The following is a 10,554-nucleotide window of genomic DNA, read 5'->3' as shown; positions in this document are numbered from 1 at the left end:
CACAGGAGAGTGTGTGCGTAACTATATGTGCGTTTGTTTGTGTGCGTACGTATGTGTGTGTGTTGTCGGTGCATCTGAGAAGGATCTTGAAAACAACAACATTAAAGTCTAAAGTATCCTTTGGGTCATGTGTGGTCCTTCGGAGCGTTTGGTCCTTTGTGATTAAACGTTCAACTTGACGATTAATCAACTGTCACAATAGGTAGAACTACAGCACTCAGCGTCAAGCACCGATTGGCTGTTACGTTTTAATTTAAGCAATCTAACCGGTAAGTTCTGACTTTACACTACTATATCCATGACACTTTAGTGTTGTCTCAAGCCCTTGTCTCACACGTCACATTAAACAGCACCAAAATGTCAGTTTCTTTTTACTACTACTACTCTGTGTGTCTCTCTCTCTCTCTCTCTCTCTCTCTCTCTCTCTCTCTCTCTCTCTCTCTCTCTCTCTCTCTCTCTCTCTCTCTCTCTCTCTCTCTCTCTCTCTCTCTCTCTCTCTCTCTCTCTCTCTCTCTCTCTCTCTCTCTCTCTCTCTCTCTCTCTCTCTCTCTCTCGCCCTCTTCAGACAAATCTTTTCCAATAGGTTCCACACATTGATTTGTTCCATTCAATAGTTTTCTGCTGCTATATTTTGTATATATTTATTTTTCCTCTCTTCCTCCACATCCCTCTCTCCACTCTTTTTCTTTCCCTCTCTCAAACACACACAGAAAGATACGTTTACATTCACACAAATCCAATACCTCAGCTTATATTTAGAAAACACATTAACTATCCCCGCTTCTGCCCTTCACCAGTCTGCTATTGAGTCAGCTGAAAGGGAAAAAATGTTGGTCGATGCTACCATGTCACAAAAAAATTTAACAAAATAAAATAATAATAATTGCTAAGCTGTACAAAGTCTCATTGGAGAGAACTCTACAAACTACCTACAACCTGTGGTTCTTCGTTAAACACTGTGTTTTTGCAAGAGGAACTGAGTGCTAGGTTATGCTAGCATGTGCTGGGCTTGGTTAGCCTACACAACATGTGCTAGCCTGTGCTAAGCTAACATGAACAGGCCAGCTTTGTTCGTCAAGGAGAACCCGGTGGTTTCCTTTGGAGTTTCATCTAGCTAAAGACTTGGGACAATGTTCAACTGTTCCTTTCTGTTCAATTCTTCATTTTATGTTTAAGCTTTCTTTTCTGTTCTGTCCTTCTTTACTGAGGTAAATTCAATTAATCTTTTTTTTCTTTTTTTTTCTTCTTTTTTTTTCTCTGGTTATTTCGTCAAACTGGGAAGCTCAGCTTCAAGTCCAGAAATGTGAGATATTCCGCCAAGCTAAGTCCTTAGTCATCGTCGTAAAATCCCCTTGAAGACCAGCGCGACTCAGTAAGTAAGACGGGAGACTTAAAACTTCATTTCCCATCAGGCTTTGTAATCCTCGAAAACGATCGACCACCTCAGCCTCGTCCTGTTCGTTGCAGAGGGATGGAACACTGACGAAAGAGAGAGAAAGAGAGGAGGGAGAGCCGATGGGGAAAAGAGCGGTCCACGTACAAGATGCCGAACAACTGTCTCCCGCGAAAGACTCGGAAATTCGTGGTTCCCACCCCTTTCCGAAACATAGAAAAAGAGAAAAGAATGTCATCTGTTTTTCCTTGAGCTACCATCCATCCTCTGACTGGAACTTTGAAACCCCGCCCTCCCCCTGTCCTCCCCCTCCTCTTCCTCTCTCCCGCCCTTCTCCCCCTCCATCCAGGGGTTCGAGAGGTATCCATGAGCGTCTATCCCATAATACCGTCTGTCGTCTTTGCTCCTCACCGCCACGCCTCCTTGGTCCAGCGACCCGTCGCTGTTACACTTCTTCGCCAGCGGGGGAGCCAGAGAGCCGGGCACGAGCAGCGACGTCAGCGACAAGCTGCTCAGAGTCTCCGGTGAATGTTCGCTGTTGAACGCCTGGCCGGGGCCCTCCCCCTCGCCGCCCGCGCCGACCCCCACGTCCTCGTCCGAGGGGTCCATGGAATCCTGCCGGGGGCACCCGGGGCTGGTGCTGCCCCCGCAGCTCCCCAAGCTTCTCTGGAGCCCCCTGGTGGCCTGGAGGTTGAACGCGGTGCTGCGGCCCTTCAGAGAGGGGTGGGCCCCCGCGCGGCCCTGGGGCGGTGCGGACCCCCCATGGGGATGGCTGGGGAGGGGCATGGGGCAGAGCAGAGGCAGGGGGAGGCCCAGGTCTCTGGGGGGTGACACGCTGAAGCTGAGGCCCTCCTCCAGGGTGGTCTGGAGGCTGCCCTCAGAGCTGCCTGTAGCCAAGGACGAGTCACTGTGGGAGGGGTGCTGGGGGGAGGAGGAAGGGGGGAGACAGAGGGAGGGAGAGAGAGGACACAGAAGAGATATAAAGAACAAGAAAGGGGGGAGGTGGGGGGGTGTTGAGAGACAAAAAGAGAGAGAGAGAGAGAGAGAGAGAGAGAGAGAGAGAGAGAGAGAGAGAGAGAGAGAGAGAGAGAGGTGCTGGGGGGGAAGAGGACTGGGGGAGACAGAGGGAGGGAGAGAGGGAACTCGGAAGAGAAATAACCAAACAATACAAAAAAACAACAAGCCCACGTAACAAACGAGTCTGTCCTGGCTAATTAGCGGAGCGCTGCAGAGATTTACTGAACACACACACACACACACTGACTTAACGTTGCAAATACTGTAGGTAGAAAACTGTTCTGGGGAGAGGAGAGTCAGCTGCTAACTGTCTCCATGGTAACCTCAGAGAAGAAGGAAATAGAAATAGGGGAATGGTTGGATGCACTGTCTCATCTGAGAGAGTTAGAGAGAGAGTCAGAGAGAGAGTTAGAGAGACAGAGAGATAAAGAGAAAGAGAACGTTAGAGAGAGAGAGATAAAGTGAGAGAGAGAGATAGGGTTTCTGAGCATGATACACATACTTGTTGGGATAATGACTAGCAACATTTCTCCCACGCCTGCTTCCTTAGTTTAATCCAGACTTGTTCCACACACACACACACACACTTCTGAGATAAAGGAGCCCCCCCCCGGTCTGTACCTGCAAGCGTAGCCCCCTCCTGTGGGCCCCCGGGGACCGAAGGGAGGCCCAGGATGCTGGGGAGGCCAGCCTGGACGGCCCCCTCCCCTCTGGGACCCCCCTGGGACAGGGGGCAGGGCTGGGGCCGGGGCTGGGGCGGGGGCGGGAGCGGGGCCCGGGTCCAGTTTTGGGGCTGTTGCTGGGGCTGGGTCCGGGGTGGAGGCCGGGTCCAGGACTGAGGCTGGGGCTGGGGCCGGCAGGGGGAGCCGGGCCTGCTGGGTGGAAGAAGGGGAGGTTGAAAAGAGGGTCTGGGGGGGAGGAGGTGATGACACCACTGGCACTGCTGTTTGGATCTGTTAGGAGGAAATGGAGAGATGGACAGTTTGAGTGTGTGAGTGTGTGTGTGTGTGTTTGGCTGTGTGTGTGTGTGTGTGTGTGTTTGGCTGTGTGTGTGTGTGTGTGTTTGGCTGTGTGTGAGTGTGTGTGTGTGTGTTTGGCTGTGTGTGTGTGTGTTTGGCTGTGTGTGTCCGTTTGTCCATCCGTCATGACATCAGACACATTGCTGAGGGTGCTGGAGAGCGTCTTTGCTCAGCCCAGTGTTTGCATTCAGACTGAGGGCTCTCCATCCGTCTCAGTTCAGGCCTCAAGCTGAGGGGAGATGAGGGATAATCATTTCCTGTGTCATGTCGTCAATCATTCAAACACACACCTACATTGCTCTTATTTAACTTCCACACACACACAATTTCTCTCTCTCTCTCAGTAGCACACACACACACACAAACACACACACTCACACACACACGCACAAGGACACGCACTCTTAAACTCCTGTCATCCAGCTCCTCATCCATCATCTGGATAATTACAGTGGAGTCCAATGGAGTGTGTGAATAAAGGAATGTTTCCTTTCAACAGCCACGGGAGACGAGGAGAAGAGGACGTCGTGACGGAAACGATGTCATCAATGTCATCAGAAAGTCACCCCCTCTCTTTAGCAAACGGCACCGCCTGAACTTGGGGGGAAGCCACGAAGCCGACTGAGAAAGACTGACACGTGTTCTGCTGTCGGCGTCTGCTGGGAAGCCGACAGCAGAACAGGTTAACAGAACAGAGTTAATGATGATGATGTGACCGAAGGTCTCCGTGTATACCTGGCTCCACCAGGAGGGATCATGAGAGGGGATTGTGATCGCCATCTGTCAGTGTCCATGAGAGGGAGGCGTTGGTAACTGTTTCTCACGCAGCGTAGACGAGTGCATATCCAAGGTTCAGCTTCACATCTTACCGTGCCACTTACATTCCATTATAGCTGATACACCATGGGATGTTATTAAAGGGGAAGTGTCCTCATACTGATAGCAATGTGTGCGCGTGCGTGCTTGTATGTGCGTGTGTGTTCTCACCTGTGTGGCGCGGCGGAGAGGATGATGGTGTGTGTTGCTGTAGGAGCTGAACCTGGGGCCTGTGAGGGTGGACCCCCACCTCTAGTAGTCTCTCTCCCCCGTCTGAGGTACCTGAACCTGGGCCCAGGGGCCCGGACAGCCCCCTGTACCCTCCCGGACCTCCACACACTCCAGAGACCCCCTGGAGCTCCTCGGAGCTGTGGGAGTCACTGCTGCCTCTCTGGGAAGAGGGAGGAGGGAGAGACAGAGAGAGAGAGAGAGAGAGAGATAGAGAGAGACAGAGAGAGAGAGAGAGAGAGAGACAGAGAGAGAGAGAGAGAGAGAGTGAGACAGAGAGAGAGCGAGAGAGAGAGAGAGAGAGAGAGAGAGAGAGAGAGAGAGAGATAGAGAGAGACAGAGAGAGAGAGAGAGAGAGAGAGAGAGAGACAGAGAGAGAGAGAGAGAGAGAGAGAGTGAGACAGAGAGAGAGCGAGAGAGAGAGAGAGCGAGAGAGAGAGAGAGAGAGAGAGAGAGAGAGAGAGAGAGAGAGAGAGAGAGAGAGAGCGAGAGAGAGAGAGAGAGAGAGAGAGAGAGAGAGAGAGAGACAGAGAGAGAGAGAGAGAGAGAGAGAGAGAGAGAGTGAGACAGAGAGAGAGAGAGATAGAGAGAGACAGAGAGAGAGAGAGAGAGTGAGAGAGAGAGAGATAGAGAGAGACAGAGAGTGACACAGAGAGAGAGCGAGAGAGAGAGAGAGACAGAGAGAGAGAGAGCGAGAGAGAAAGAGAGAGAGAGAGACAAAGAGACAAAGAGAGATTGTGAGTGAGAGAGAGTCAGTGTCAGAAAGAGTAATTTACAGAGACGCACAATAGAGAACATGTGTAACATTGCCTATGGCTTGATGTTATCCTCAATACATTAGCATGCTAACTTAAAGCTAGCAGCTATTACCATTGAATCCCCTTAGGATTAGCTACCAACAATTAGCATTCTCGAACGCCGCAAGTGGGAATCATTTGCTGGAATTTCAACTGTCAAAACAAATTGCCTTTGAACTATCTCCTTCATATCTCTCTGGTTCTTAAAAACATCGAATAAATTACAGATTAATCCTCAAACGGAAAATAATTAGCAGTCTCAGACAAACAGCACTGAGTCGCCTTGCTTCTGGACAGCAGATCAGATTAACTGGGTTTCAATAGAGAAAGCAATAAAGCAAGATAGGTGGAACTGGAGAGCTGGGAGATGAAGTGGAAAACACAGACACACACACACACACTTACACACACACACACACACACACACAAACAGACAGACACAGACTTGAAACACACACGGCTCAGCTCACCAATGTTACGCAGAAACACACGAACATTGATTCATTAATCAGGCAGTTAGGCATGTAAATAGTGATTAATTCAATGATTAAAGATTAGCGATATGTGGAGGAGATGATGAGGAGAGCAATGACTCTCATGGGGCCGTGTGTGTCTGTGTGTCTGTGTGTGTATGTGTGTGTTCACTTGAACATTGATTTAATCGTGACTAATGTGTTTTTCATTATGACAAGTTCATCAGTGTGATACCTTTGTGGCCGGGGGAATTGGTCTAATTGTGAGCTCATGTATACACATGTTTTGGGTGTCTGTGTGTTTGAGTGCATGTCGGTGTGTATGTGAAAATGTGTACATGTGTGTGTGTGTTTGTGTGTATATGTATTTCTGTTTGTGTGAATGTGTATACTCATACAGTATGTGTGTGTGTGTGTGTGTGAGTCCTACTTGGCTGTCTCTGACCAGCAGCTGGTAGATGCTGTGCTCGTCCAGGCTGATGTCATCAGGCAGCGCAAGAGACGACGACTTGTCGGACAGCTGCTCTGACGTCAGAGATGCCTGCTCCACCTCGGCCAATCGGATCTGAGGAGACAAACGGAACGCAAAGTGCCTGATCAGTGTGTGCTTGTGTGTGTGTGTGCAGTATGCATGTATGTGTGTGTGTGTGTGTGTAAGATATACAGGTGTGTGTATGCAGTATGAAGGTGTGTGTGTGTGCACAGTATACAGGTGTGTGTATGCAGTACGAAGGTGTGTGTGTGTGTGTGTTTGTGTACAGTATGCAGGTGTGTTTGTGTACAGTATGCAGGTGTGTTTGTGTACAGTATGCAGGTGTGTTTGTGTACAGTAATGATAGGGACAAGCAGGCGTAAGAGCACAGGCTGTTGCCCAGTTTGATTGACAGGTGAGGGGAGCCTTTGAGTTAGGTTGCTGCATGAGTGACAGGTTATGGAAATCCCACCCACTGGGAGTCAGAGTGGCCTGTAACAAGCTCTGTGTGTGTGTGTGTGTGTGTGTATGTATGTGTGGGGGGGTGTGTGAGTATGTGAGTGGGCCTTTTGCAGACCTTCCATTGAAAATTGAAGTGTGTGGTCGTTTGTTTGTTTGTGTGTGTGTGTGTGTGTGTGTGTGTGAGAGACCTCCTGCGGATGGCTCCTGCAGCCCCTACAGACGGAGGGGGAGGAGTAATGATGGAACACGGAGCCTGACAGGTTGTCAATCATCTGCATCTCTCCCTCCAATGAGTCCTTTATCAGCAGAGACACACTGTCCAGCCACTGGTTCTCCTGGAACACACACACACAATTCAATTGACTCTGTTGCAAACCTCTGGCTTTCTCTATATTGTCCTGTTTCTCGTCTCTCTTCAAACACTCCTTTTTTTTTATCTCACACCCCCCTCTGTTTCCCCTCCCTCCCTCCCTCCCCCTCTCTCTCTCCTTCCCCGCCCTCCCTCCCTCCCCCTCTCTCTCTCCTTCCCCGCCCTCCCTCCATCCCTCCCTCCCTCCTTCCCCGCCCTCCCTCCCTCCCCTTCCCTCCCTCCCCTTCCCCCCTTCCCTCCCTTCCTCCCTCCCTCCCTCCCTCCCTCCCTCCCTCCCTCCCTCCCTCCCTCCCTCCCTCCCTCCCTCCCCCCCCTCTCACATTGAGAGAGATGAATCCCTTACTGTTGTTCAATTAAACATTATCTGCTGAAGACAGTGTGGTTTATAACTCTGACTCTGGAACAAAGTATTCTCCTTCTCCGGCTCAGAGGGACATGAGAAAGAGAGGAGAGAGGGAGCAGGGAGGGGAGGAATGAGGGAGGGAGGGAGGGCAAATGCTACGTTTTAAGATTAATTACATGCTTCTATTTAAAGAGATCTCTTGTATTTAAAGACCTATTCAAGGGTTCAAACTCCATTCAACAGCATTGCTATTGATTGCAGAGCCTAAGTGAATGGAATGGTTTCAACTGGATATTATGATGTTGAAGAGAGGAAGAGGGAGAAAGAGAGAGGGATAGGAATACACAGGAACAGACAAGAGGGCCAGAAACAGAGTTGCCCAATCAACCATTTTGAACCATTGAATTCTGAAACTCAAAGTTTGTCTTAAAGTTTTAAGCAAAGTCAGTAAACTGTGATTAGTACTCTCTCCCATCTCCCTCTCTTTCTCTTTAACAGAGATGGCAAAAGTACACACATCCGTCACAAGATTTTTTGTAAACCCTGATTTTTCACAATCCTTAGAAACCTTTTTTCGATTTTAGTTTATGTAAATATCTTTTAGAAAATATTCTTTGGAAAATATTGAAATTCTTTTTTCTTTTATTCTCTCCTGCCCTCCATCCATCCATCCAGCCCTCCCTCCCTCCCTCCCTCCCTCCCTCCCTCCCTCCCTCCCTCCCTCCCTCCCTCCCTCCCTCCCTCCCTCCCTCCCTCCCTCCCTCCCTCCCTCTCCCTCCCTCTCTCTCTCTCTCTCTCTCTCTCTCTCTCTCTCTCTCTCTCCCTCTCCCTCCCTCTCTCCCTCCCTCTCTCTCTCTCTCTCTCTCTCTCTCTCTCTCTCTCTCTCCCTCTCTCTCTCTCTCTCTCTCTCTCTCTCTCTCTCTCTCTCTCTCTCTCTCTTACTCTCTCTCTCCCTCTCTCCCTCCCTCTCTCTCTCTCTCTCTCTCTCTCTCTCTCTCTCTCTCTCTCTCTCTCTCTCTCTCTCTCTCTCTCTCTCTCTCTCTCTCTCTCTCTCTCTCTCTCTCTCTCTCTCTCTCTCTCTCTCTCTCTCTCTCTCTCTCTCTCTCTCTCTCTCTCTCTCTCTCTCTCTCTCTCTCCCTCTCTCTCTCTCTCTCTCTCTCTCTCTCTCTCTCTCTCTCTCTCTCTCTCTCTCTCTCTCTCTCTCTCTCTCTCTCTCTCTCTCTCTCTCTCTCTCTCTCTCTCTCTCTCTCTCTCTCTCTCCTCTCTCTCTCTCTCTCTCTCTCTCTCTCTCTCTCTCTCTCTCTCTCTCTCTCTCTCTCTCTCTCTCTCTCCCTCCCTCTCTCTCTCCTGCCCTCCATCCAGCCCTCCCAGTGTGGGCTGAGGAGGCCGGACTGCAATCAATACAGCTGTATCCTGGCAGGGCCCACTGAGGCACACACACACACACACACACAATCGCTAACACTCACGCACGCACACACACCCACTCACTCACTTACTTACTCACACATAAACTCTCACATACTCACACACTCAGATACATACACACATAAACACACACCTACATAGCAGGGGATGAGTGAAGCGTATTGATTGGCTAGTTCAGGCACCCTGGGCGGGGTATGTGTTGGCACCGACCCCTCTTCATTGGCAGGCCCGACCATCTGGTCATAAGTCACTTCACTTCTGGACTTGCCCAATCACACCCTGCTTTTCCTCCCTGTCAGTCAACGGAGACCCCCTATTGGTCAGATAATGATCTGTCAGTTGTGACATCTAACGGAACTTGACACTATGGGATGAAAGACTCTCTCTGACTCTGACACTGACTCCCCCTCTCTCTCTCTCTCTCTCTCTCTCTCTCTCTCTCTCTCTCTGTCTCTCTCTCTCTCTCTCTCTCTCTCTCTCTGTCTCTCTCTCTCTCTCTCTCTCTCTCTCTCTGTCTCTGTCTCTGTCTGTGTGTCTCTCTCTCTCTCTCTCTCTGTCTCTCTCTCTCTCTCTCTCTCTCTCTCTCTCTCTCTCTCTCTCTCTCTCTGTCTGTGTCTCTCTCTCTCTCTCTCTCTCTCTGTCTCGCTCTCTCTCTCTCTCTCTGACAGACTCGTAGGGGTAACTTCTGGTCAATTCTCTACACAATGGAGAGATTGATTGATGGAGAAAGAAAGATGGCGGGAGGTAGAGAGGTAGAAACTGAGAGAGACAGAAGGTGAAACGGTCTGAGAGATTGGGAGAGGCAGAGAGAGACAGAGAGAGAGAGACAGAGAGAGAGAGAGAGAGAGAGAGAGAGAGAGAGAGAGAGAGGGCTAGTGTTTGGCGAAGGAGAGATGGAAAGAGAAAGATGGAGAGAGAAAGATGGAGAGAGAGATAGAGAGATGAAGAGAGAGAGAGAGAGAGCTGGATCCTCTCTTTTCTTGTCTCCCTCAGGTTAATAATAACACAAGGTTGACAGACCCTGAGTCTTGCACAGTGAGACAGTGGCTCAACCCCCCAACACACACTCTCTGTCCTCCTCTCTCTTCTTCTCTGTCTCAAATTGTAGAGTCCTCCAATCTTTCACTGCAAGATTTCAATTTTAGCAAAAACGAGAAAGAGATGAGGGCCAGCTGGAGCTGAACGTTTAAGAACTTAAAACATCTCGTCCTCTTCTCTCTCCTCCTTTCTCTATCACTGCACAGTTTGGACCCCAATCACCCCATCATCATCCCGTCATCATTCCTCCTCCTCCTCTTCTCTTCCCCTCCTCTTCTCTTCCTCCTCCTCCTCCTCCTCTTCTGTTCCTCATCCTCTTCTCTTCCTCCTTCTCCTCTCCACCTCCTCCTCCTCTCTCCTTACTCATCCTCTTGTTCTCCTCTCTTCCCTGTCCTCTCTTGCTAGTTCTTCTCATCTAACAGCTCATTTGCATTCTTCATTTTCTCTTTTGCTTTCTCTCCCTTCGTTCATTGATTAGTTTGCGACCTCTCCCATCCCCACCCCTCTCTCTCCCTCTCTCTCTCTGTCCTTCCCTCTCTCCCTCTCTCTCTGTCCTTCCCTCTCTCTCTCCAAATTGCAATGTGCTTGTCCAGGCACACATCTATAAATACATAGCTTCTTCTCTGCAGGTGCTATAATTACATGGATATACTGATGAGAGATGGAGATTGGACCTCACCCCTTCTGACACACACACA

The 10,554-nt window shown here is 49.8% G+C and overlaps 1 protein-coding gene across 1 annotated transcript in view; it reads right to left on the bottom strand.

The window, feature by feature from the left end:
• Positions 1–481: 481 nt before the first annotated feature.
• The window catches only part of LOC146237493 (voltage-dependent T-type calcium channel subunit alpha-1I-like), a 52,204-nt gene continuing 42,131 nt past the window's right edge, over positions 482–10,554 (bottom strand). Inside the window, exons 32-36 of the mRNA XM_084685945.1 lie at positions 6,866–7,012; positions 6,174–6,308; positions 4,417–4,636; positions 3,032–3,285; positions 482–2,314 (exon numbers count right to left, since the gene is read on the bottom strand). Coding sequence (XP_084542071.1) covers positions 1,628–2,314; positions 3,032–3,285; positions 4,417–4,636; positions 6,174–6,308; positions 6,866–7,012 — 1,443 coding nt within the window. The 3' untranslated portion in view covers positions 482–1,627. The remainder of the gene's footprint in view (positions 2,315–3,031; positions 3,286–4,416; positions 4,637–6,173; positions 6,309–6,865; positions 7,013–10,554) is intronic.

The sequence above is a fragment of the Hypomesus nipponensis genome, chromosome 21, assembly GCF_054491055.1.
Source record: "Hypomesus nipponensis isolate SF chromosome 21, ASM5449105v1, whole genome shotgun sequence".
NCBI classification, from domain to species: domain Eukaryota; kingdom Metazoa; phylum Chordata; class Actinopteri; order Osmeriformes; family Osmeridae; genus Hypomesus; species Hypomesus nipponensis.
Note: the sequence above shows the minus strand (reverse complement) of the source record. Positions and strands in the feature narration are given on the sequence as shown.